Source organism: Nycticebus coucang, chromosome 11, assembly GCF_027406575.1.
Source record: "Nycticebus coucang isolate mNycCou1 chromosome 11, mNycCou1.pri, whole genome shotgun sequence".
In the NCBI taxonomy this organism is placed as follows: Eukaryota; Metazoa; Chordata; class Mammalia; order Primates; family Lorisidae; genus Nycticebus; species Nycticebus coucang.
Window position 1 is genome coordinate 78,841,825 of NC_069790.1, and position 27,492 is coordinate 78,869,316.

General features: G+C 38.3%; 1 protein-coding gene across 1 annotated transcript in view; it reads left to right on the forward strand.

Annotated features, from left to right (window-relative positions):
* The window catches only part of PRKAR2B (protein kinase cAMP-dependent type II regulatory subunit beta), a 98,773-nt gene that overhangs the window by 62,091 nt on the left and 9,190 nt on the right, over positions 1-27,492 (forward strand). Inside the window, exons 4-7 of the mRNA XM_053553588.1 lie at positions 977-1,060; positions 16,266-16,372; positions 20,671-20,824; positions 25,083-25,184. Of these exons, the coding sequence (XP_053409563.1) occupies positions 977-1,060; positions 16,266-16,372; positions 20,671-20,824; positions 25,083-25,184 (447 nt within the window). The remainder of the gene's footprint in view (positions 1-976; positions 1,061-16,265; positions 16,373-20,670; positions 20,825-25,082; positions 25,185-27,492) is intronic.

The following is a 27,492-nucleotide window of genomic DNA, read 5'->3' on the forward strand; positions in this document are numbered from 1 at the left end:
GTCACTGCTGCTGATTCTGCTTGCTCGGGTGGGGACCCTGACTTCTGTGGGCACTCTGAGTGAACACTGGGATTGGAAAAGGTTGGCGGATAGGTTTCTAGGAAACTAGCCCCATGGCTGCTGCTTTTAGGACTATCCCTTGCCTCTCTAATTCATTTTATAGTTACGAACTACCGATATTCATAGAGGAATGGACTTTTTGATCCAAGTCTGTTGAGCATTCTACTAGTCAAAAGGGACTCTAGAGATTTGCAAAGCCACACTTGCTGAGGGCATTGTGTTGGTCCCCTAGGGGAATAAAAGTCTAGTGAGAATATAATATGGCAGTTTTCCTTGACTTTATTCTGAAATGAGTGCACCGGCGCTCCCAGGATTCACTTTCCCTTGAACACACATTCTTTAGGAGTGGCAGGGAAGGGTTGCTTGCTCCCTTCTGAAAATTACTTACTTTTTCTGGGGGTAGTTGTGATGTGCCTAAAAATGCAATATGCATTCCAGAATGTGTTTGCTTCTAGAGAGTTTATCAAGTTTCATAAAAAAGAGTTCTATCTTAAAAGAGTATTAAACTCAATAGAGTACTGATCGTAGTCTCCAGTTTCACAGTGTAGCTGTTGTCCCCTGTTGTGCTTTTATGTGCATTGCCACTGGCTGGGAGTTGGGAGTTTCTAGCTGGTCGCAGACCTTTACACAATGAACTTGATAAGCTAGGGCAACAAGCTTTTGGGAGCCATTCAAGTGAATTTTGGTGAATGTATACCACTCTCCTGACAGGTTGAATTACTTTCCCTTACTTAGTGGGCTGATGGTTACTAGTCATCTAAAAATGAATTTCAGTACTAACCTGAAGTGAACTTGAGCACCAACAGTCTTTCTAACTTCCCTATTGGTTTTTGTTAGAAGAGTTTTTTATCTTTGTGAATAAGATGATACTGACTAATGTCTTTGTTTTTGTTTTTTTAATCTGGTGTCCTTTTAGATTATACATCCAAAAACTGATGATCAAAGAAATAGATTGCAAGAGGCTTGCAAAGACATCCTGCTGTTTAAGAACTTAGATCCGGTAAGATAAATCTTAATAATACAAATGATTTTTACTTATGCTGGTGTCAAACTGTGCAGGGTCTTAAATTTTATTATTTTTATAAGCTGATGTTACCCTGGGGCAATAGCAAAGGCCCCATGGTGAATGCACCTACTTGAAGTGGGTTGGCTACAGTAGCAGAATATTGAGTTTGGGGGATATGCTGTTGTTGGGGCAAGAAGTAGCAAGCCTGGGGTGTTTGTCCTGGGGAAACATTATCTTATCTCTCAGGGTTACTTGCTACAAACACAGAGCTGAGACATGTTACAGATAAAGAGAGGTTAGGACCTTACATTCCTCTACTCCCAACAGGAATATGCAAGGATGCTCAAGTCCTAAGGAGGATAGCCTCACTCCAGCCAATAATAATAATTATATTTGAATGTGTATAACCTCTATATTATACAAATTAAAAGTAACGTGTTACTTGGCTTTAAGGTTGGGAGAGTTGTTCTTTGTAAGGATTTTGAAATCTCTAGTATTTGGTTTCGCCATTTCTGGCATACCCAGTCTCAGTATAAGTGAATATACTGTACAGATTTTGCCTTGCACTCTGACCTAAATGTTCTTCTCCCTTCCTCTCGGATTATGTTCACCAATGATATGTAGTCATTTAGGACAGAGATCCCCTCTTGGAATGTTCCAAATGTGAGAACTGAGTCACTTTTACAACTTACCTCATCTTCTTTGTTTCGGTCAAACTCAACATCTTTTAGTTTTCAGATTGATTTCTAAGTGGAGAAAGTAGTAATCAAGATCCACTCTTTCTAAGATGAAATCGTCTTAAAAAGAACATTTTTACAAAGATTAAAGTACTACACCATACCCATTCTGCTACCCTGGGTCATATTTATACTCTGAAATATTTTAAAGATCTCCTTTGATTCTAAGGTCATTTATGTTTATATCATATTCTCTAGGAACATGAATTACCTTTTGTGACTTAGAGATCTTGTTTTAGGCTTAGCACTTTACAAATTTGTGTGTCTGCCCCTGAGGTCAGATTACTGCCTCTGACTGGCTTGAATGTGTCCATGCTGGAGATCCATTGGTCACTTCATCCTTCCATTTTGTTTAGGAAAGGAAGTTTGTCTTTCACATCTTTCACTCATGAAGTACCAAATGCCACTGAAAGCTTTCTACATGCACTAGGTTCTCAAAAAGAAGCAATGGGACTAAAACAAGAATGCTTTGGGTTATTCATTTGTATTTATCTAGGTGTGCAAAATTGATCAGAAATTATATTTTTGGACATGTGTTATTTATAATAAAATGATATTTAAATAATGTCTTGTTAAAAAATTGCCAAATCCTTGAACATAGTTGCACTCTCATGTGTGGATTCAGCTATTCGGAGCTGCCCTGATGTGCCTTTGTCTATCCAAATTTATTTGATCTGTATTGACTGAGTATAATCACTAGAGGAAGCCAAGCCCTGGTTAATAATCTGAGTTGGCAGTGGTATCAGCTTGTGGATCAGATGTTCTGGAAGGCAAGGACTAATGTGATAATTTAACTCTTTTTGATCCAAATGTACATGAACGAGAGCAGTAAAGTTAATCCTTAGTTTTACACTTAGAGGTAGGAGTCGATCAAGGATTCTCTATTTTTCAACTAGGATTTTTATGTGGGAGAATTTTGGAGATCACCAAAAACAGTGCTTCTCAAGCTTTAATATGCCTTAAATATCACCTGGGGATCTTGTTAAGGTTGTAGACTTGGATTGAGTGGGTCCGTAATGGAGCCTAAAAGACCGTATTTCTTTCCAGCTCCCAAGGTAATGTTGACGCTCTTGTCCCACAATGTACTTTGAATACTAAAGACTAGAGCTAGATGTGAAAATATTCAAGTGTAGTGTTTTGTTACTGTTTTGTGTTATTATTTTTGCATACCTTCCTATTCAATAGAACAGTATTTTAATGCTTTCCAACAGTGACTAAGCAGTGATATTCTGGTGTCTATGAATGAAGTGATGAACAGGCATGAATGAAATAGTCACTAGTTATTTGTTGCGGAGATGCTGCCTATTATGTTCCAGCCTTATTAAATTGATCTTCCTTGCCATTTCAACTTTAACTCTGTTAAAGCATTATGAAAACTGTGGTTGCATTTAAAACTATTTAAAAAAAAAACCTTTTTCTAGTATAGTCTGTTCAAGGAGCATCTTTGCTTAATTAAAGTGATTATTTATAAACACAGGAAGAAATGTTTTGCTGAAGGTCTTTCTCATATATACAAAGAACCTCCATAGTTGACCACCTCCTTAATTTTCTTAGACTGGACGAGCACCTCATGTAGTCCTGCTTCCTTATGTTGGACCTCCTCTGTATGTTGACCAGTTTGTTATAGTCCCTTGGGTGGTCAGCTTAACAGAGGTTCTACTTTGTGTGTGTTTCTATTTTCTTTCTTTCTTTCTTTTTTTGGGGGGGAGGGGAGGATAGGGTCTTACTCTGTTGCCCAGGCTGGAGTACAGTGGTGTCATCGTAGCTCACTGTATCCTTAAACTCCTGGGCTCAAGTTACCCTTCCGCTTTAACTTCTTAAGTAGCTGGGTCTAAGGCACAGGCCACCATGCCCAGCCAATATCTTTTTTGTTGTTGTTTTTTAAAGAGATGGGGTTTTACTATGTTGGCTAGGCTGGTCTTAAACTCTTGGACTCAAGCAGTACTCCCACCTTGGCCTCCCAAAGTGCTGGGATTACAGTGGAAGTTACTACACCTTGCCTTCAGTATAGATTTTAAAAGCCAGTTCATGAGAGGGAAAAGAAAAGGCCAATTCATGAATTATCTTTATTGGATATTTTATAACGAAGAAGCAAACATGGTTACATAGTTGTTTCCAAAAGATCTTTATTTTAAATTGTACATTGACCACCTTGATTTCTTCCCCTACTATCTCAAATTCTTTTAAAAATGATACAGGACATAAATAAATAAAAATTTATTTTTCTCAGCAAATTACACCTGTAATAAGACATTTAGCTCTAAATATAGCAGTCGAAGGTTTTAGATTAAGCTCATATTTTAAGCAGCCTTCTGTTTTTTTATAATATGCATTATTTATAATAACCCAAATGCACTTTGATTGAATTACATATTCAGCTTATTTATTCTCCTTATCATACAGCTCCTTTCAGTTTAATTTCTTGACTACCTGTGTTTAGTGGCCACAGAGATATCTAAACATGATTTTTGTCCTATTGGAACTCATAAATTTGATGAAGGACATAAATACATAAGCATAAGCTTTGGTAGAACATGATAAATGCTGTAACATGGGCAGGGCATTGTGAAAGGATGAGTGTCTCTTACCCTACCCTGAGGATTCAGAAGAGAGGCCAGGGAGCTGTGCCTCAGAAAATGAGGAGGAAATTGCTAGTTAATAAAAAGTACAGAGTGTTAGGCTGGGCATGGTGGTGGCTCATGCCCATAATCCTAGCATTCTGGGAGGCAAGATGGGTGGATTGCTTTAGCTCAGAAGTTCAAGACCAGCCTTAGCAAGAGTGAGACCCCGGCTCTAAAAATAGCCAGGCATTATGGTAGACCCCTATAGTTCTAGCTACTCAGAAGGCTGGGGCAAGAGAATTGCTTGATCCCAAGAGTTGGAGGTTGCTATGAGCTGTGATATCCTGGACTCTACCCAGGGGGACAAAGTGAGACTCTTATTTGCAAAAAGAAAGAAGTACAGAGTATTATCACTGGATCCTAAAGTGATGGAAGCTAAGAGGTATCTTGAATGTCATGCTGTAGCTCTGGACACACCCTGACAACCATCAGCACCACTGAAGAGTTTGTCACAGAGAATGTAATAGTCAGATTTGTCTAAGGTCACTTTGTTGGTAGTGAAGAGGGGAATCAGAGGGAAAGTGGGCAAGAGCAAAGGGGTGGAGCTCAGTAAGGAAACTGTGCCATGATCCAGGGAAAAGAAACGGACCTGAAGTAGGGAAGAAGCATAAGGGATGGACAGAAAGGAATGGTTTTACAAAATGTTCAGGAGTAACAGAACGTGGTACTTAGTTGATTTAACTGAGGCCTGAAGGAAAATGTCTGGGATGACCTGGGTGTCTAGCTGGGATGACTAAAAAGTGGCACTTTTTACCAAAATGGGAAAACTTGAAGGAGGAAAGAGAAATAGTAATTACTAATTAGCAGGGAGAATGATTATGGCTTTGTACCTACCATCTTTTTTTTTTTTTTTTTTGAGACGGAGTCTCAAGCTGTCATTCTGGGTAGAGTTCTGTGGTATCACAGCTCACAGCAACCTCAAACTCTTGGGCTTACGCGATTCTCTTGCCTCAGCCTCCCAAGTAGCTGGGACTACAGGCGCCCACCACAACGCTTGGCTATTTTTTGGTTGTAGTTGTCATTGTTCTTTGGCAGGCCCGGGCTGGATTTGAACCGGCCAGCTCTGGCGTATGTGGCTGGTGTGCTAGCCGCTGAGCTGCAGGCACCAAATTCTGTACCTACCATCTTATTTGAATTTCCTGAAGTCATTGTTTAGCTTGAAAATCTTGCCTTTCCTGGACCTTTGAGCATTTTTCCTTGGAGTGCTGTGTATTCATAGGTTGAATACAGCATTTATGATTATTAATCTCTTTGAAGATATTCTTTTCATGTATATTTTAATGCTGAACTCAGTAGGCCATTTTTCTTCTGAAATATTTCTAATTTGAGGCTAACTGAAATAATTTTCCTATGCTATATGATAGGCTCTTTCATTAATGCAGAGTAAATTGTTATTTAAGTGAGTCAGAGCCCTTTGCTGAGCTCAGTCTTGAATTTGCATTCTGTAGGAGAATTGGATGTGGATTTCCTACAGTAGTTGTCAGTCATCATGATAAGCCTCTGCATATTAAATATTTCCTAAGTTCTTTTCACTCTGTGCATAATTATGGGGAAATTAACATTTTTGATTGACACACAAGGCACCTGTCACAGAGAATTTCTAAAAGAAATAATTTTTCTTTATTTTGTCAGGAATTGCTTTTTCATATATCCATTTACGAATTCTTCAGCTTTATAATATTTTAAGATGCAGCAAATTCTAACATAACCAAAAAATTTACTACAGCAATTTATTTCATCTTTTTTCTCCATTTGACATTTAGAGTCAGAACTAATCAGTAAAGCTGGTATTCCTCTTCCATTTGCCTTAAAAGAGTTGAAATATAAATAGAAAGCAGAATAAAATATTAGTAAGCCATTTAATCAACCTTCAGAATTTTGATAGGTGACCATATGTTGCCTGGGTTGATGAACTGATTTGGGTAAAAGGGTCCCTGTGGGGCCAATTAGCACCACGTCAGGAGTCAGGAGAGCCCTGTTCTCTTGCCACACTGGCTTCCTCCTCAGCCCTGGCGGCTGATCCACACAGAGGTGCCAGCGCTCATGCGGGGACCCACTGAAGGCATAGAAAGAACTTCCTCAGACTCATCCCATCGTTCTTCCAAGGGTTTTTCTTAGTCCACATGAAGATGCAATAGTGTGTTCTCTGTTTAGAGTTTGGGTTTTCAGTTAATTGAAATATTTGGATCAATATACTCATACAATGTACAAAAATTCAAAAAGTACGAAAGAGTAGTCAGTGAAAGGAAATCTTTCCACCTCTGTCTCCCAGCAACCCAGTTTCTCAGGAGCCAAGTTCTTTTAGCACTATTGTGGATATTTTCCCTGGGTTATGTAATGCATCTACAAGTATATACTTTTTAAAATCTAGGTGGCAGCAAAATCTGTACATAGTGTTTTGCCCTGTTGTTTTTTTATTTAACAATAGATCAGTATTTATTGAGGTTCTAAGTTCTTTTTTTTAAATTGTTTTTATCAGTATTAATTTATTTATAAAAGGTTAAATTGCTAGCTTTTATTTATATTATCAAGCTAAATCATGAAAACACATTAATGTTTTGCTGTTGTTGACTATGTTAAAACTATACACTTGAGAGGACTCCAAGTAGCCAAAATAATGTTGAAAAGGAAGAACATAGTTTTAGGACTCACACTTCTCAATTTTAAAACTTATTATAGGCTGCACCTGTAGCCCAGTGGGTAGGGAGCCAGCCACATGCACCAGGCCTCGTAGGTTTGAACCCAGCCCAGGCCTGCCAACACACAGAAAATAGCTGGGCATTGTGGTGGGCACCTATAGTCCCAACTATCCAGGAGGCTGAGGCAAGAGAATCGCTTGAGCCCAGGACTTTGAGGTTGCTGTGAGCTGCCATGCTATGGAACTCTACCGAGGACAGCAAAGTAAGACTCTGTCTCAATCAAAAAACAAAACAAAACAAAACAAAAAAGTCTTACTACAAAGGTGCAGTAATGAAAAATAATATGGTACTGGTGTTGGAATAAACATATTGAACAATGGGATGGAATTGAGAGCCCAGAAACAAAATCAATACATTTATGGTAAATTGATTTTTAAACAAGCATGCCAAGACCATTAAATGGAAGAAGAATGGTCTCTTCAACAAATGGTACTGGATCAAGTGGATATCTGCACACAAAAGAACAAAGTTGGGGCCAGGTGTGGTGGCACAGGCCTGTAATCCCAGAACTCTGGGAGGCTGAGGCAGGTGGATTGCTTGAGCTCACAGGTTCAAGACCAGCCTGAGCAAGAGTGAGACCCCCTTCTCTAAAAATAACCAGGCATTGTGGCAGTCACCTGTAACCCCAGCGACTTGGGAGGCTGAGGCAAGAGGATCGCTTGAGCCCAAGAGTTTGAGGTTGCTATGAGCTATGATGCCCTGGCACTCTCCCAAGGGTGACAAATGAGACTCTTTCTCTCAAAGAAAAAAAAAAAGGAACAAAGTTGGATTCCTACTTCACACCTGTACAAAAATTAACTCAAAACAGAGAGAACCAAAGAACTGAAATCCAAGTGCTTACCCTGTAAAGCTTTTAGAAAAAAACAGAGGGGTAAAGTCTTCATGGCCTTAGATTTAGTAATGGATTCTTAGACACCAAAAGAAGGAGTAAGAAAAGAAAAAAAGTAAATTGGACTTTATAAAAACATAACATTTTTATGCATCAAAGGACATTATCAAAAAAAGTAAAAAGACAGTCTACAGAATTAGAAGAAAATATGTGCAAAATATGTATCTGATAAGGATTTAGTATCCAAAATACATGTATATAAATCGCACAATTCAACAACCCAATTTAAAAATGGGCAAAGTACTTGAATTGAAATTTCTCCAAAGAAGATACACAAATCACCAGCAAGTAGATGGAAAGATCTTCAATATGGTTAGTCATTAGGGAAATGCAAATCAAAACCACAATGAAATACCACTTCATTCCCACTAGAATAGATACAATTTTTTTAAAAAAGGAAAATAACAAATATTTGCAAAGATGTGGAGAAATTAGAATGCTCATACATTGCTAGTGGGAAAGTAAAATGGTTCAGGTACTGTGGAAAACAGCTTAGTGTTTCCCCAAAAAGTTAAACATAGAGTTACTACCTGACCTAGCAATTCCACTGATAGGTATACACCCAAAAGACTTGAGAACAGGTGTTCAAATAAATACTTGTATACAAATGTTCATAGCAGCCAAAAGGTGAAAACAACCCAAGTTTCCACTGACAGTTGAATAAATAGATTGTGGTATATAGATAAAATTAGTCTGAAAAAGTAATGAAATATGAAACATACTAAATGGGGATGGAGCTCAAAAACATGGTGCTAAGTGAAATAAGCCAGATGTAAAAGGTCGTATACTTTGTGATTCAATTATATGAAATATTCAGAATAAATAAGTCTATAGAGACAGAAAACAGATTGGTGATTTTTAGGGCTGGGGCAAGGGGCGTAAGAGAATGACAGGTGACTGCCTAATGAGGTTATAGGGTTTCCTTTTGAGGTGATGCAAATGTTTTGGAACTAGATAGGGGTGGTGGTTATGTAACTTTTGGCCACTGAGTTTCACTTAAAAGAGGTTAATTTTTATGTTAGGTGAACCTCACCTTAATAAAAATAATTCGTAGTCCTCTACATGTAAGAATACAAGAAAATAAAGTAAAATATACTCTGATTGAGAAGGAAGAAATATAACTGTCTTTGTTCACAGAGGACACGATTATCTAAGTTGAAAATTGGAAAGAATTAACAAAACAATTTCCAGAGCTAGTAAGGAATTATAAGAAGGTTGTAGGATTCAAGGTTGATACACAAAGGTCAGTTACTTTCCTGTATATCAGCAATGACCAAGTGGAATTTGAAATTAAAAACACAGTACCATTTATATTATTTTTCACTTCAAAATGAAATACTTAGGTGTAAATCTTACAAAAATATGTTTAAGACCGATATGAGGAAAGCTTCAAAACTCTGATGAAAGAAATAAAAAAAGAACTTGATAAATGGGGAGATATTCTGATAAATGAGATATGAATAGGAAGATTCAGTATTATCAAAATGTCAATTCTTCCCAACTTGATCTGTAGATTCAATGCAATCCCAATACAAAATCCCAGCAAGTTATCTTATATAGATATCAGCAAACTGATTCTAAAGTTTATATGGAAAGGCAGAAGACCCAGAATAGGCAACACAATATTGAAGGAAAAGAACCAAGTTAGAAGAGTGACACTAACAGATTCAGACTTAGTATAAAGCTGCAGTAATCAAGACAGTGTGGTTATCGGCAGAAGAATGCACAGAGTCATCAATGGAGCAGAACTTAGAGCCCAGAAATAGCTCTACATATGTAAAGTTAAATCATCTGTCTATAACAAAGGAGCACAGGCGATACAATGGAGCAAAGATAGTCTTCTCAACAAATGATGCTGGACCAACCGGATATCCAAATGCAAGAATCTAGTCACAGATCTTACCCTCTCCACAGCAGTTAACTCAAAATGGATCATAGACCTAAAGGTAAAGTGCAAAACCGTAAAGCTCCTAGAAGAGAACAAGATAAAAATCTAGATAGAGGACCTTGGACTTGGTGGTGACTTTTTAGATACAATTCTAGAGACATGATCCATGAAAGAAAGAATTAATAAGCCAGACTTCATTAAAATTAAAAATGTCTGTGCTTCAAAAGACACTGTAAACAGAATGAAAAGACAAGCCACGGACTAGAAGAAAATATTTGTAAGAGACATCCAATAAAAGACATCCACTCAAATACACAAAGAACTTAATAGTAAGAAAACAATCAGATTCAAAAGTGAAGTGAAGGCCTTACAGACACCTCACCAGAAAAGATAACGCAGATCGTGCGTAAGCATATGAAAAGATGCTCCATGCCATATGTCATCAGGGTACGCAAAACTAAAACAGTGAGATACCGTCGCACACCTAGTAGAATGGCCCAAAACCACTGCCAAAGAACTCTCTCTGATTCATTCCCTTTGTGGGAATGCAAAATGGCATAACCACTTTGAAAGAGAGTGTTTTACAAAACCAGTATACTCTTAGCATATGCTCCGGTAATCACTTGCCTTGATGTGTACCCAAAAGAGTTGAAGATGTACATCTGTGCAAAAACTTGCACACATGTTTGTAGCAGTTTTGTTTAAAATTGCCCAAACTTGGAAGCAACCAACATGCTGTTAAGTGGGTGAGTAAATAAACAAACTGGTGTATCAAGGCAAAGGAATATTATTCAGTGGTAAAACAAAATGACTTATCTAGCAGTGAAAAGACAAGGAAGAACCCTGAGTGCATATCACTGAGTGGAAGAAGCTAATCTGGAAAGGCTACTCACTGTGATTTCAATTCTGTAGCATCCTAGAAAAGGCAAAACTCTTTGCAAGGAAGCCCTTGTCACTGCTAGACAACTCTCATTCTCAGGCAGGTCTTTACATTGTGCAAAAATCCCCATGAAACTTCTACCTAATGGTCCCAGTTCTGGCCTCTAGAACCACTCACTAACTTCATCGGTGTGACAGAAGATGGCTGATGGGTTCCCACTCTCACCTGAATGCTGTGTTTCCTAAACTGGTCCCCGCCATGGCAGGTTTTCAGATTTTCTGATTATCCTCTGCCTGCCAGTGACTCCTTGAAAGATGACTATCTGTAAATACCTACATGCTTTTTTTACAGCTGCAGTTAGGGTATATCCATATGGTGTACATGGATATACATAACTTATTTATCCAGTGTCCTGTCAGTAAACATTACTTTGTTCTACAAGTTGGTTTCTAATCTTTTGCTATTACAGCGATGCAATGAAAAATGCTGGTGCACGTGTTATTTCACAGATATCTATGGAATAACTAACTAGAAAAGAGATAGTGAGGTGGAAGAGTATACATATTTGAAATTTTATTAAATTTTGGCAAATCGCTTTTTGTAGAATTTGTTCCATTTTACCTTCTCATCAGAAGTCTGTGTGAGAATGTGTCTTTCCCACACGGTCTCCAAGTCTCCAACACAGCGTGTTACGGTGTTGGTGTTATGTTATTCTAACATTTGTATCTTTTTGAATCTGACAAGTGAAAAGTGGTGTTTCATTTCAGTTTCATCTTGCATTTCTCTTTGTTTTGAGAGAAGTTGAGCATCTTTTTATATTTTTAAGAACCTCCCTCGCCCATTTCTGAAAACTTTGTAGATCATTTCTTTATCTTTGGTAGTTTAAGAATATATTATGTTACGTTAGTGTGGGGTTTTGGGTCAACAGTTGTGCTTTTTGGGTCTGAAAAGTTGTATCCTTTGGTTCTGGAAAATTCATCTCGTATTTCTTCCTCCCTTTTGTTTTTTCTGTTATTTTACTTTCTCTAGAATTCCTATCTTTTTATTTCTTTATTGACTTTCTTTGAAATTTTTGGTTTTAATTTATCTTCTTACCCTCTTTAAAAACAAATTTTTTAGTGGTAGGTACATGCTATTACCCATACATTTGTCAAAGCCATGCAATTTACCACACCAAGAATAAACCCTAATAAAAACTATGGACTTTGAGTAATAATGATGTTTGTGTAGGTTCATCAACTGTAAAGAAGGGGAGATGTTGATCTTGGGGGAGACTGTGTGTATATTGGGGCAGGGAATATACAGGATGTCTGTACTTTTCTTCTTTTCTTTTTTTGAGATGGTGTCTCACTATGTTGCCCTCTATAGAGTGCTGTGACGTTGCAGCTCACAGCAACCTCAAACTCTTGGGTTAAGCGATTCTCTTGCCTCTCAGCCTCCCGGGTAGCTGGGACTATAGGCACCCCCCACAATGCCCGGCTATTTTTTGGTTGTAATTGTCGTTGTTTGGCAGGCCTGGCCTGGGTTCGAACCTGCCAGCTCCGGTGTATGTGGCTGGCGCCCTAGCTGCTGAGCTATAGGCGCCAAGCCAGGATGTCTGTACTTTCTGTTCAATGTTCTTGTGAACCTTAAAGCTACTTTTAAAAAGTCTATTTTAAAGAGGAAAAAAATTGGCAATCCTGTTCTTTAATTTCCAAGCAACTTATTTTTCTCTGATTTTTTGTCTAAACATTATATTTATTTGTGTGCTTTGGTCTCACGGATATAATACCATCTTGAATGTCTCTAGATACATAAACAGAACTTTCTAAAAGCTCTGTACTGTTCCTGAAATACCTATTTCATATGGTGGTGTTTTGCTGTTTATCTTAGTCTTGTAGGTGACCAGAGGACCCACACAAAGCTGATTTAGAGCTCTCAGTAAGGAGGCCAGGCCTGTCAACCAGGCACTGTGTAGGCTGAGCTGACAAGGAGCTAGCTGCTGCACTGGGAACCCCTAAATCCCAGCAAGTGAGGTCTTTAGGCCTTTGTCCTGGGGGACCAGTGTTCACAGTATCTGTTCTAGTTCTCTCTGATTTGTTTAGCTTCTTTCTGATCTTTTTTTTTTTTTTTTTTCAGTTTTTGGCCGGGCTGGGTTTCAACCCCCCACCTCTGGCATATGGGGCTGGCACTTTACTCCTTTGAACCATAGGCGCTGCCCTTCTTTGTGATCTTTTGCCTAGAAAGAGTTGGGGATGGACCCTTTAGCTGCCTGGTGTGCTGTAACCTTTTTTCTTCTCTGCCACACATTGGAAGGAGAAGTGTCTTGGGTCACACATTAAATACACAAACACTAATGAAAGCTGATAAGGAAAAAAAAGGTCTGTGCATAATTTTCATGACCTCCACCATCACAGATAAGCAAAAAAGTCCTCAAATAATCTGTATGTGGCCCACAGGCTGGAGGTTGGACACTTGTAAACTGATTTCTGTAAGCACTTTAAATCAGATCACTTGTTTTCAAGGTTATGTCTCAGTCTCACTCTGACAGAACCAGGTATTTCCCAGCCTGGAGCCTCCTGCTGCCCTCAGGGCCTGCCGTCCCCTCGCTTCAGGTTCATCTGTGCCCTCTGGGCTGCTCCCTCTGCCCCATTTGACTTAACCTCTTTGCTCTGGAACTCTCCCAGGAGTCGGCTGCCCCTTCAGGTGCTGTAGACTGTTGTGGATTCATATCTTTCTTTTCCCTGTGGAATTCTAATGAAGTCTTAAAAGAAAGAGAATCACAGGTGATCTGTTATCTCTTGATACAGAATACTTTGTTTCTTTCTTTCTTTTTTTTTGCAGTTTTTGTCCAGGGCTGGGTTTGAACCCACCACCTCCGGCATATGGGGCTGGCGCCCTACTCCTTTGAGCCACAGGCGCCGCCCCAGAATACTTTGTTTCTTAAACCCGTTCCCACTTGCATCTCTCCCCCTCACCCCCAGTCTTATCTTCAGTGCCTTAATTTCCTTCTTATGTAATTATAATAATGATGGATTTTGGCCTGAGCAGTTGGTACTAAACCCTTTTTTTTTTTTTTTGTAGAGACAGAGTCTCACTGTACCGCCCTTGGGTAGAGTGCTGTGGCGTCACACGGCTCACAGCAACCTCTAACTCTTGGGCTTACGCGATTCTCTTGCCTCAGCCTCCCGAGCAGCTGGGACTACAGGCGCCCGCCACAACGCCCGGCTATTTTTTTGTTGCAGTTTGGCCGGGGGCTGGGTTTGAACCCGCCACCCTCGGCATATGGGGCTGGCACCCTACTCACTGAGCCACAGGCGCCGCCCACTAAACCCTTTTTATATATGCATGAGGAGTGTCTTAACCAGGGGCTCAGAGGTGTAGTAGTTAAGTAGCAGAACAAACAGCACTGTAAATAAAATCTCCTGTTATTATAGCACTGCACTACTTTTCCATATCCATCTGTTCTGGCTATTCAAGGATCTTAGAATTGTTCTTGTATTTGTTCTGAGGAAAGATTTCTTTCATCTCCCGAGTTTATTTTCATTAGCTGTGGTTTATCACTGAGCCTAGTCAGCCACACCTAAGCAGCTTCAGATTTTATGTCGTTTATTCAATAGTTATTGAATAATAGTTTTGATGTTTATGGCAGAGCTGCATTTGTAAGATCAATTATTGCTGCTTTTTAAAAACATTCTTATTTGTTTTTTGTTGCAAAATATTAAGGGGGTACAAGTGTTTTTGTTACACGCATGTCTTGTGTAATGTTTACGTCAGGACTTTTGGTGTGCCCATCACCAGAATAGTGCTGTTGTACCCAACAGGTAAGTTTTTATCCTATACCCACCCTCCCAACCTTCCCCCTTCTTAGTTTCTTGTGTTCTTTGTGTTAATTTGTGCCTTTATGTACCCATTTCTTAGCTGCCACTTATTAGTGAGAACACATGGTGTTTGGTTTTCCATTCCTGAGATACTTCTCTTAGGGTAATGGTCTCAGTTCCCTCCACATTGCTCCAGATGATACCATTTCATTACTTTTTGTGGCTGAGTAATACTTGATGGTATACATACATACCAGATTTTCTTTATCCACTCATGAATTGATGGGCATTTGGGTTGATTCTGTATCTTTGCAGTTGTGAATTGTGTTGCAGTGAACATTTGAATGCAGGTGTCTTTTTGATAAAATGATTTCTTTTCCCTTGGGTAGATACCCAGTAGTGAGATTGTTGGATTGACTGTTAGGACTACAGTTACTTCTTTGAGGAATCTCCATGTTGTTTTCCATAGAGGCTAGACTAATTTGCAGTCCCACGAACTGTGTAAGCATTCCTTTCTCTCTGCATCCATGCCAGTATCTATTGTGTTTTTAATTTTTAATAAGGGCCATTCCAATAAGGGGTAAAGTATCATTTCATTGTAGTTTTAATTTGCACTTCCCTGATGATTAGGGATGGTGCTGGGAAAATTGGATAGCCGCATGTAGAAGAATGAAACTTCTCTCACCATGTACAAAAATTAATTCAAGATGGATTAAAGACTTAAATGTTAAGGCATGAAATGAAAAATTCTAGAAGAAAACATAGGAAAAACTCTTCTAGACATTAGCCTAGACAATGAATTTATGACTAAGGCTCTAAAAGGCAGGTATAGCAACACCAAATAAATAAATGGAACTTAATGAAATGAAAAAGCTTTTGTACAACAAAGGAAATAACAGGGTGAATAGGCAGCCTTCAGAATGGGAGAAAATAATCTCAGAGTATACCTTTGACAAAGGACGGATAATCCAGAATGTACAAAGAACTTAAAACAAATTGGGAAAAAAAAAAACATTAAAAAGTGGGCAAATGACAAGAAGAGAAATTTTGTGAAAAAAGACAAATGGTCCACAAACATTTAAAAAAATAGTTACTTCGTAAAGAGTTTGTGACAAAGAATATTTTTGGTTTTGCTTTTGTTGTTTTTCTATTTGGTTCTGTTTGGTTTTGGAGCTAAACTGAAAAGAAGGATTGGAGTCAGGATCAATCTAAATTCACTAAGTATTTAGGTGATTTCTACATAATTTCTAGTGATTACTAACACAGAGAAGTTAAAAAAACAGGTATCTGGAAAAGAAATTTGAAACAGTTTTTTCTCTAACCTGGTAGTGTCACAGATATATGGTGGTGTGATTAATTTTTCTTTTTAAAGTGGTGATAGTTGTAAGTATTCTGAGGCTAATTATAATCACTTTCATTTAGAAACTGAATGAGAGCAAATACATAATCATCTTGTTTGTATGTGGTAAGAAAGACTATACTGTGTATTTTTCTTTCTTTTTTTTTATACTGTGTATTTTCCTGACAAGACTTAATGGCAATGATGATATTTCCATTTCCTTGAGCTTGTTCACAGAAATATAAAGGGCAATTATGGTTACTTAAGAAAACATATTCTAAAAAAAAAAAAGAAAACATGTTCTAGAATAAACATTAAGATTACATTTTATATTTTTTAAAAATAGGAGCAGATGTCTCAAGTATTAGATGCCATGTTTGAAAAATTGGTCAAAGATGGCGAGCATGTAATTGACCAAGGAGATGATGGTGACAACTTTTATGTGATTGACAGGTAAGTTTAACCCAGTCTTATTACTGAAATTTAAAGAATTTTGTATAAATTCTCAATGGTTTTATACAGCTGTTGTTGTTAATACATGATATTTAGTATATAATGTTTGCTATTGCCTCTTTACTCTTTTACTACACAGTAGGCACTGTAAGCCTGTTGTGAATACGAACAGTGAAATCACAGTGGATCATGAAAAGAGGCATAGTTTATAGACTAATAGGTGAGGGTTAGTCTAGGTTAGTCTTTTGGCTAGTATAGTTTATAAATCTCAGGCACTTAATGTGAACATCCTAATTTGCTAAGTTTGATTTGAAAGCTAGTATGTAATAGCATTAGCATGTAATAGATGCCTGTTACCGTGAGAATAGAATAGAATGCAGCTTCTAAGATGATAAATCACTGTGTAACTCAATCTGTGATATGTTCTTATAAAGGTTCTTTTTTTATTAACTATAAAAGTAAAACATGCTCATGGTTTAAAAGTTTCAAATAGGCCAGGTGCGGTGGCTCGTGCCTGTAATCCCAACACTTTGGGAGGCTGTAGCTGGAGGAGTGCTTAAGACAAGGTGTTTGAGACCAGTCTGGGTAACAAGTGAGAGCCTGTCTCTAAAAGCAATTTATAAATTAGCTTAGCATGGGCCAGGCATCCTGTAGTCCCAGTGGGTGAAGTGGGAGGATTGCTTGAGCCCCGCCTGGGTGACAGAGCGAGACCATATCTCTAAATCAAAAATAAAAATTAAAAGAAGAAAATTTCAGATATTTTAGAGAGGTATAATGTGAAAAGTAAGTCTTCTTGTTGCTTCAGCATCAGTTAGTCAGTATAGTGAGTAGTTTGTCCTTCCAGAAGTTGTTCGTGCATTATGTTTGTCTTTTAAACACTTTACAGAGAAATCATTTTATTTAAATGAGAAGGTGTGCATTTATATTGAAAATCTATTTTCAGAAAATTTAAGTTGTGTTTTACGTCATCAAAAAGCAAAGTGCCTTGTGTGATAAATAGATGAATCCTAAAATGTAATGGGGATGGTCTGAAGTAAGTGTATTTCTTCACTTTTGTAAAATGAAATGGAGTGTTCATAAGACAACTGATATCCCTGACCCCTATGTTGTGTGTGGAACGCAGGTCACCTCCCAGCCTGATTTATTAGATTACATTTCCTATCTGGGTACAGTTGTATTCCATTCACAAGCTTTACTGAAAATTACCTCACTGTGTCCTTAAGCCTCATTTCTTGATCTTGGCTCTGTGGGTGGAATGTTTCATCTATCAGTCAGTCATGCCTGCTCTTTGAGAAAAGGGTTTTCACTGATTCCTCCATTCCCTCTGCCCTAGTGCTTCGTGACCTATTACTGAGGCATCAGCCAGGATGTTAAAATAGAAAAAGCCCAGTTATCTTAGAATGTAAATCAAAGTCATGACTTTGTTATCTTTAATGGTTTTCATCAGTGGAACACCTCAGAAGTTCACCCAAGTGTTTGTGTTTAATTGTAGGGCTATATGAGAACTCTCCAATCTAATATAGTATTATTAATCTTTTAGTGGGTATCCGACTTTAAGAACTGCCTTTTATTTGTATATAGTACATTTCATTTTCAATTATATCCTAATCACTCATGTGTCAGATGAAAACACTCAGGCACATAGAAATGATGGGACATGGTCAAGAGCACCCAAATAATCAACATAGAGCTGGCCTCACAAGTAGGTCTCCTCTCCTGGCCCTGTTCATCAAGTTCTTTGCATGCCTCTGCACTACCCAAGGCCTCACATTATCCGGGGAAAAACCCGTCTGAAAAAGTAGCATGTGGCATTTGAACAGACTTCAGACTGCTGTGATTTCAGCTGGACTGGTAGCACCTATTACTTCTTATCAGCACATTTTATTGTATATTTTACCCTATTGAAAGTAGTAAGCATAGAAAAAAATTTCCATACAAAAGTATAAATAGAAGAGTTTAATCTGTACAGAATTGTTAATCTGGCAATCCAAAATGCTTCAAAATCAAAAACTTTTTGAATGCCACACTCGACCTTGTGAAGGGTTACCGTCAAAACACAGGCACGCAGTGCAGTTTATACTGCATCCCCAAGGGGGTTGATGGACAGTGTACAGTAACCTTCTAATCAAAACACACCATCATAGCAGGAGACTGAAAGCCTTCCATTGTTGTTGCTGTTTAAAGCTGATATAGGTGTACGGATGATATTACTGCACCCAACTACCTTGAACACATTGTTTTTTCAACTGTATTAATGGCATGTCTTATTTTTTACTATGAAGTACTTAATGTATGAATAAGCAAAAGAAAATGTTGCTGATCAGCAGCATATAAATTCAGAGTCAGGAATGATGAAATGCTGAACAACCAGATTGTCCACATAGGTGGCTGAGATAATGGCACCCTTGCTTTTTTTTTTTTATTTAATTGAGACAGTCTCACTGTGTTACCCTCGGTAGAGTGCTGTGGCATCACAGCTCACAGCAACCTCAAACTCTTGGGCTTAAGCAATTCTTTTGCCTCAGCCTCACAAGTAACTGGGACGACAGACCCCTGACACAACGCCTGGCTATTTTTTTGTTGCAGTTGTCGTTGTTAGCCGGCCGGCCCCGGGCCAGGTTCGAATGCGCCAGCCTGGGTGCATGTGGCCAGCACCATAACCACTGTGCTACAGGCACCGAGCCTCCTTTGCTTTCTGATGGTTCAATGTGCACAAACTTTGTTTCACGCCCGAAATTATTAAAAATATTGTATAAAATTACCTTCAGGCTATGTGTGTAAAGTATATATGAAACATAAATGAATTTTGTGTTTATATTTGGGTTTTATTCCCAAGGTAATCTCATTACGTATCCACAAATATTAAAACCAAACATATCTGAAATTCGAGAAACTTGCCCAAGCATTTTGAGGGTAAGAAATACCTATACTTGAAATATAATTGTCCATGAACAAAGTTCTAGAAGATATCCTTGAAATAGTCTTTTTATCCATGCAGTGTATTAAAATCCAATTATTTTCTTCCTTGTCAATATAGTTTGTCTGTTATGTTTCTGCTCTTAACTATGTCTTTATAATTCCTAATCCTTTTCTAATCTTAAACACTCCCTTTTTGCCACCTTCATCTTCCTTTTGTCTTTGTTAGGGTTTAGTGAACAGAATAAAGCCAAAGAATTTTTTTCTGTCTGCCCTCACAGATGCTTTAACAAGCCTTGAAATCTTGTTCTCTCTGATAGAAGCCAGTATGTGGAAAGACAGTCCTGTACAGGAAGCCTGTGGTTTATATAAATACAGGGTCTGGATAATATGTGACTGAATCTTAATTTGCCTAGAAAAATAACCCATGGTAAAAGATAAGCATGGAAAGACTGTAAAAAGATCAGGGCCAAATTTATTCTGAATTTTTACTTTTCAATTTTGGATTAGGGGTTGATCTAAAGCAATGATTCTCAACCTTCCTAATGCTGCAACTCTTTAATACAGTTCCTGTGGGTCGTGGTTGAGAACCGCTGATCTAAAGGGCCAGAAAGTAACTATTTTAGCCTTTGCAGGCCAGGATGGCCTCCGTTGCACCTACTCAGTTCTGATGCCATAGCACAAAATCAGCCATAGTAATGCATTTCCAGGGAAATTTATATTTACAAAAGCAGGCAGCCAGTCTCTGAGCTGTAGTTTGCCAACCCCTGCTATAGTTGACAAAGGACCCTCATAAGTTTTGATGAGTAGTGGCTAACTGAATTGCTATACCTATATATTTTTTAAAAATAGTTATTTTCATCTGAGTACACGTTCATGTTAGAAACAAAGACTCTTAGATAGTGAATGTTCCTGGAATCCCTCACTATTCTTGTGCTTTGAGATAATAACAACAGTCAGTGGTTTGATATGTGTTTCTTCAGGTGATTTTCTATGCATGGACTCTTTGGTTGTACAGTTGGTTATATTTTTATCATTTATTGTGCTATCTTAAGTTTTTTTTTTTTGTTTGTTTGTTTGTTTGTTTTTTGCATTTTTGGCCGGGGCTGGGTCTGAACCCACCACCTCTGGGATATGGGGCTGGCGCCCTATTCCTTTGAGCCACAGGGGCTGCGGTATATCTTAAGTTTTTATCGTTTAATCTCCTTTTCCCTGTCAGGCACATGGTCTGGAATAAATGGATGCCCTTTTATTATTTGTCTTCAGCGGGAATTAATTGATAGGGTAGAAATCAGGTTTTATTGCACAGGGCTCTTTTCTGAAATAATGTTAATGAGATTTTACTTTAATTACTTTTCCCTCTAATTTACTATGCCCAACAGAGGAACATTTGATATTTATGTCAAATGCGATGGTGTTGGAAGATGTGTTGGTAACTACGATAATCGAGGGAGCTTTGGTGAACTGGCCTTAATGTACAACACACCCAGAGCAGCTACAATCACTGCTACCTCTCCTGGCGCTCTATGGGGTTTGGTGAGTGAGATATTTATATTTATTTGACCTGAATGTTGTCATTTGTAACAATTGTTATGACAATAGCTAAGTAGATACAGTATTTTAATTCTAATAGGGATCCTTAATCATCAGGGGATTTATTATGTCACGACTGGATGCTGCGGGGCATCACGAGTGAGCTAAGGCATGGCTCTGTGTCCTGCCCCTCAGTCTTCCAGTCAAGTCATGAGCTCAGGACCTGCTGAAACATTTAAAATGTTCTGTGTTAGCCACTCTTCCAAATAAGGCCCCCTCCAATGCACATGCCCAGAGCCTTCCATGCATTTTCTCAGATAGCTTTCGGAAGTAAGTACAGTATTACAATCTGATAAATTGATGTTTCCTGAAATGTGGTCCACTGAACAGTATCACCCATATCACCTGGAAACTTGTTAGAAATACCAATTCTGGGGCCCCACTTACTGATTCTGGCCTAGTGAATCACAAATTCTGGAGATGGGGACCAGTATTCTGGGTTTGAAGAAGCCATCCCAGGTGATTCTGATAATGTGCTAGAGTTTGAGAAACTGATATACACTGATTCTCTTGGGGGTATAAATTGATTTGTAACAAGTCTGCATTTAAAAGCAGCTGTGTAGAAAAGAAATCCTTGGCATCAGTGGTTCTCATGTGGCTCCACATCAGAATTACCTGGGGTATTAAAACAAAGCCCCTTTGCCTAGAATCCGCTACAGGCAAATTTAATCAGAATCTCCAGTAGTATGACCTGGGCACTAGTACTTTTAAAGACATTTCTTTTTTTTTTTTTTTTGTGGAGACAGAGTCTCACTTTATCAACCTCGGTAGAGTGCCATGGCATCACACAGCTCACAGCAACCTCCGAAATACCACCATTAAAGACATTTCTTAATGGTGGTATTTCTACAAGACTTAAAAGTTGATTTAAAGATATATGTTGGCAAAGGGAAAGGGGTGGGGAGGGAGATTCTTTTCACATACGATAGGATGCAATTATTTAGTACTACTAACGATGGTTCTGGGAGATGCAGATTTTGACTCAGTGGATCTGGGGGGAGGCTTGTGAATCTGCATTTCTTATAAGTTCCCAGGAGATGCCAGTACTGTTTGGTGTCAGACCATTTCTAAGCGGCACTCATTTATGGGAATGTTTGCAAGGGAAGTATTTGTAAATTGTTGAAAACAACCAACCCTATAGTTTTGATGTGCATTTATTAGGTTATTTCTCTCAAATCCTTTTGTGGAAGGAAAAGAGGTTGAAATAAATATGAAGTTGGTTAACAGTTTTACTTCCAAGGACTACTATATAAAACATATAAGTCACATGTTATTTAGGTAGAATTCAGCATTTGATTCTGAAGTGGATTCAGCTAATGAAAATATCTCTTGATTAGAGGAACAAAACATTTTACATTTCATTAGGACCAGACAGTCACTGTATCCTTATTAAAGTGATGAGTCACTTTTTTAAGTAATAGAAGAAAAATTTGGCATTGTTTCAGGTGGAGGGAAACCCAACTGAAGTGCTTTAAATTTAAGGACAATTAAAGATTTGAATAACTAAAGCTAGCAAAGAAAACCCTCCAAACCAGTGCAGACCTTGTCCACAGGAAGTGTTTGCCCATCATCAAAGTGGTGGGATAAATGTAGTGTCTACCATGATCTGTTTTATTAAGGAAAGTATAATTTTGTTAGTCACACAGCAAAGAAGCTTTCTTCTTGCACATCTTCAGAATAAGATTAAATATTTTGCAGGTTGGTCTCTTTGAATATATATGGTTTTCAGGCCTGGTAGAAACCATAATTAAGTATAATGAGGCTCAGAATTTCCCAGTGTGTGTAACATTTAAGATCACAAGAAGGATTAATTGTTTTCAGAGATTTTTAGTAGTTTATACATCTATCACACTTTATAAAAGTGGGCAGTTTGTGGTAATCACTTTGGGGTACCTGTATAAGTACACTAGCTTTAAAAAATAATTAGAATAATTAACATAATTACTTAATATTTCAAACTGGGTTTTTAAGTCCAACTTGCCTAATTAACTCCTTCTCAGGAAAGTTGAGTAGAAAAGTAGTTTTTATTTTGAAGTCAACAGACTGGGACTCTGCCATATAAGTACAAAGATAAGCAAATCCCAAGAGAAAACTCCTTCATAGATTGGACTAACTCTATAAATAATACTTGGTAACTCTTAGCCTTAGGGGATTAACTGATCTTCATGGCCATTCTGATAATTCAGAGAGTGATTACTGACATGACTTCAGGATGAAAGTATTTAAAATTCTGAATTTTATATGTCACGGTGGGTGTGAAGAGGTGGGCCACTAGTAGAAAATTCTTTCTGAGAGATATAACTCATTATGATTACTTTCTAAATTGCTCAGCTATTTTGGGTCTTCTCTGTTTTGTAAAAAACTCTGTCTATAAACCCTCTTATCAGGTATATAATTAGGTTGTGGGAAGCTTTTATGAAGTATAGATTATTGAGCCTTACGTAGAATGACTTTTGAGTCGTTAACATCTGTGATCTCAGAAATTGTTTTAAATAATCCTGATGCAAAGCCAGAAATTGGAATTGATTGCAATATTTGTGTGGATTATCTTGTAAAATTTTCTCTGTTTAAGTTAATAAGAGTATAAGAAGTCCAAATTATAGCCTGTACCAAAATTATAATAAAGTAAATTGGGGAACAAGATGTTTAATTTCCTAGAGTCTCAGTTCCTTGGGCTGCTGTGATAAACTACCATACAATTGATGGCTTAAACAACAAACATTTATTTCTCACAGTTCTGGAGGCTAAGAAGTTGAAGATAAGGCTCAGAGGAAAGATTGGTGTCTGGTGAGGGCCTGCTTCCTGGCTGACAGATGGCATCTTCTGTGTTCTCCTGTGGTAGAAGTGGGGGAGAGCTCAGTTTTTATGAGGGCACTAATACCATTCATGAGGCTCTACTCTCACGACCTAGTCATCTCCCAAAGGCCTCATTGCCTAATACCATCATGTTAGGGGGTTAGGATTTTAATATGCGAATTTGGGGGTTGGGGAACACGCATTCTGTCATACCTAGAGACTTGACATCCACACTGGCATTTTTCTCCACTGTACCTGGTTCTTTTAAATTTAGACTTAATACAGGGTGGCCATAAAGTTCATGTGCGAGTTAAAATTGTGTTTGTGTGCAATTGCATACAATTTTAAATTACACACGAACTTTATGACTGCCCTGTATGTTGGCATAGTGACTTATTACATAATATTTCCCAATTTTTATTTTATTAAAATGATCACATTATTTATCGATGAATGTCAAACTAATGTAATTATGAGGACTTTTATTTAAGGATTAAAATAATGTCTTATGAGAAATTTTTCAAAATAAAATTTTTAGGAAAATCATTTTTTGAGCTGTTATCCTTAAAAATTTTCCTTGTTCCTTAATTGAGTTCACTGTTTTTGAGGTTATGTAATATAAACATAAACAGGAACATTTTAGGCTATGAACATGATAAACATTGAAATGAGACCCTTATTCTAGAAGAAAGTTACAGTTTCTCTACGCCTTCGCATATTTAAAAAGAAAATTCTGATATATGATATCAGAATTTTCTGATATCATATATCAGAAAAAAGGACCTAGAGTATATAATTTATCAAGAGCTCTTACATTATAATTGCTTTATGATTTAAAAGATTTTTCTAATTGTGGTTTTCAGGTTTTAAAATCCAGCCTAGACTAAGAAACACATTAGCAACATCACACTCAGTGCATTTGTGTATGACTGAAATATTTGAGAAAACAATAACTTTACTATGAGGAATGTGCTGTGAAATTTTCTGTTCTACTTTATTTTTTATAAAAATGTTGGTTCCGTCCCACCTACTTGGTTTCAGCTCTCAAGGGCTGCCGTCCACAGTGAACGCAGTGCAGAGATGTATTTTTTTTTAATGGCATAGCAGCGCCTCCTTGTGGGTGCAGTCCAACATCCGGAATACTGTTACAAACAAAACTGATGGCCCCTTTTTAAAAAAATGAAAATAATATTTTATGTGGTTGTATGTTATATTTTTGTGCTTAAAAGCATAAGAATATGGAATGAGTTGTGTTTCAAAATATAAAGAGTAAAAGTTAATCTTTTATTTCAAGGTCTTCAATTATTTTTTTGTATAGGGAATAAAATAAAACTATTTGTTCAGATCTTCCCTCCCCATAAGGCCTACCTTTTAACTGTATTTGTATTTGATATTCTATCTTCAGGACAGGGTAACCTTCAGGAGAATAATTGTAAAAAATAATGCCAAAAAGAGAAAAATGTATGAAAGCTTTATTGAGTCACTGCCATTCCTTAAATCTTTGGAGGTAAGTGTGCTTTTATATTCATTTGCTGTAAAAGCTTCTGTTTTGCTGGGATATTTAGTTCTATAGAAAAGTTTCTTCAAATAAAAAAATCTATAGTTTCATTTGAAAAGATCAAATGGTAGTGTTAGAATTTATAACTCAGTTCTTGTGTCAGTACCTTTGATTACATTTGTTTTGTTATTTGAAAGTAATGTACTCTTACTCAGCATTGATAGCAAATTTATATGTAGTCTTTATCTAAATAGCAGGATTAAAATAATTGTATAAATGTAGGCCAACTTTGCTGGCCTCTCCCCCTCAGTCATCTTTGTTGTTTATTCCTTTCTCATTTCCCTTAAAACTGGCATTGGAGGCCTCCATCTTTGGCCTCTTCTCTTTTCAGACTATACATACTTACTTAGTGACTATGTCACATCCCATGGCTTTAAATCGAGTTGCTCCTTGACTTACAGTGGGGTTATGTCCTGATAAACCCATTGTAAGTTGACAATATCTTAAGTTGGTTTGGCACCTCATAGCTCGGTGATTAGAGCGCCAACCACATGTACTGGGGCTGGTGGGTTCAAGGTTGGCCAGGGCCTGCTAAACAACAATGACAACAATAATGAAAAAATAGCCAGGTGTTGTGGCGGGCGCCTGTAGTCCCAGCTACTTGGGAGGCTGAGGCAAGAGAATCACTTAAGCCCAAGAGTTTGAGGTTGCTGTGAGCTGGGATGTCACAGCACCCTACTGAGGGTGACATAGTGAGACTCTGTCTCAAAAAAAGAAAAAGAAAAGAGGCTGAAATACATGTAACACACCTAACCTGAAACATTCTTATAGCGCTGACCTTAGCTGGGCAAAATCATCTGGAAACTTAGTGCACTGTAGTGGAGTATCTATTGTTTGCCTCCCTGATCCCATGGCTGCCTGGGGACTGTGGCTCGCTGACACTGTCCAGCATTACTAGAGAGTATCGTACTTGACGTATGATTTCTACCAAATGTGTGTTGCTTTTACAACATTGTAAGGTCAGATCCTAAGTCAAACTGTCCTGTAAGTTGAGGACAGTACTGCCTAAATGCTGATGCCTCCTCACATTGACATCACAGGGCAAGCCCCCCCCCCCCCCGAATCCACACTCATTTATCTAACTGCAAATTTAAGCTCCCTTCTTGGATGTCTGACAGACATCTCAAAGCTAACACACCCTGGTCTCCTTGTTTTCCCTCTTCCTGATGTCAGTGCACATAGACGGCAACGCCGTCTTTCCATGTCTGAGGCCAGAAATCCTCGAGTTAGAACTAATCTGCCCCACCCCACGTCCAGTCTGTTAGTAATCCTACCTGTCTTCTCTTTGGGATATATGTAGCATCTGATTATTTCTCACCAATTTTGCTACCATCACCTTCTGTCTGAGTAATCATCACCTCTTGCCTGCTTTATTGCAGCCACCAGAATTATCCTTTTAAAACCCAGCCATGGCATTCTTCTGTTTAGGTCCCTCCTCACTCAGCCTGTAAGGCCTGCACAGTCCTGTGCTCTCTGCCTTACCCCTGGCTCCACTTCCTCCTGCCCCACGCTCTTCATCTCACTGTGGGCATGCTAGTCTCTTGCTGTTCCTCAGACACGCCTGACTGCAGGCGTGCAGTCACATTTGGAAGAATGTCCTTGACACTTGTCTGAGGCACCCCCTACACAGCCCTGTGGTTCATCCCCTCTTCTCCTTAAGTTCTTAGCCCCGATGTTATTTTTCTCAATGAGACTGTTTTTAGCTTTGCAGGTAGAGACTTATGAGAGTAGGTTGTTGTTACTCTAAAAATTCAACTTTACTTCCCATACTTCATTGTTAAATTCAGTGTTTTTTCTTCTCGGTAGAGTGCTGTGGCATCGCAGCTCATAGCAACCTCCAGCTCTTGGGCTTACGCGATTCTCTTGCCTCAGCCTCCCAAATAGCTGGGACTACAGGCGCCCGCCACAAGGCCCGGCTATTTTTTGATTGCAGTTCTCGTTGTTCAGCAGTTCCAGGCCGGGCTCGAACCAGCCAGTCCAGTGTATGTGGCTGGTGCCCTACCCACTGAGCTATGGGCGCTGCCTAAATTCAGTATTTTTCTAGATACTTTAGTCTCCCATTTGAAATATTTTGAGAGTCATTAAAGATGGGCACATATATGTACCCTCAACGTTTAGAAAACAGCAAATGTCAAAATGGCAGTGCTTTTCCTTTCTAATGCTCTGTTGGATTGTCAATTAATGCCGGGTAGAAATTCTGGCCACATCACAGAATGCTTGTTAGGCAGTTAATCTTCTCCAGCAGTATATCTCTTTA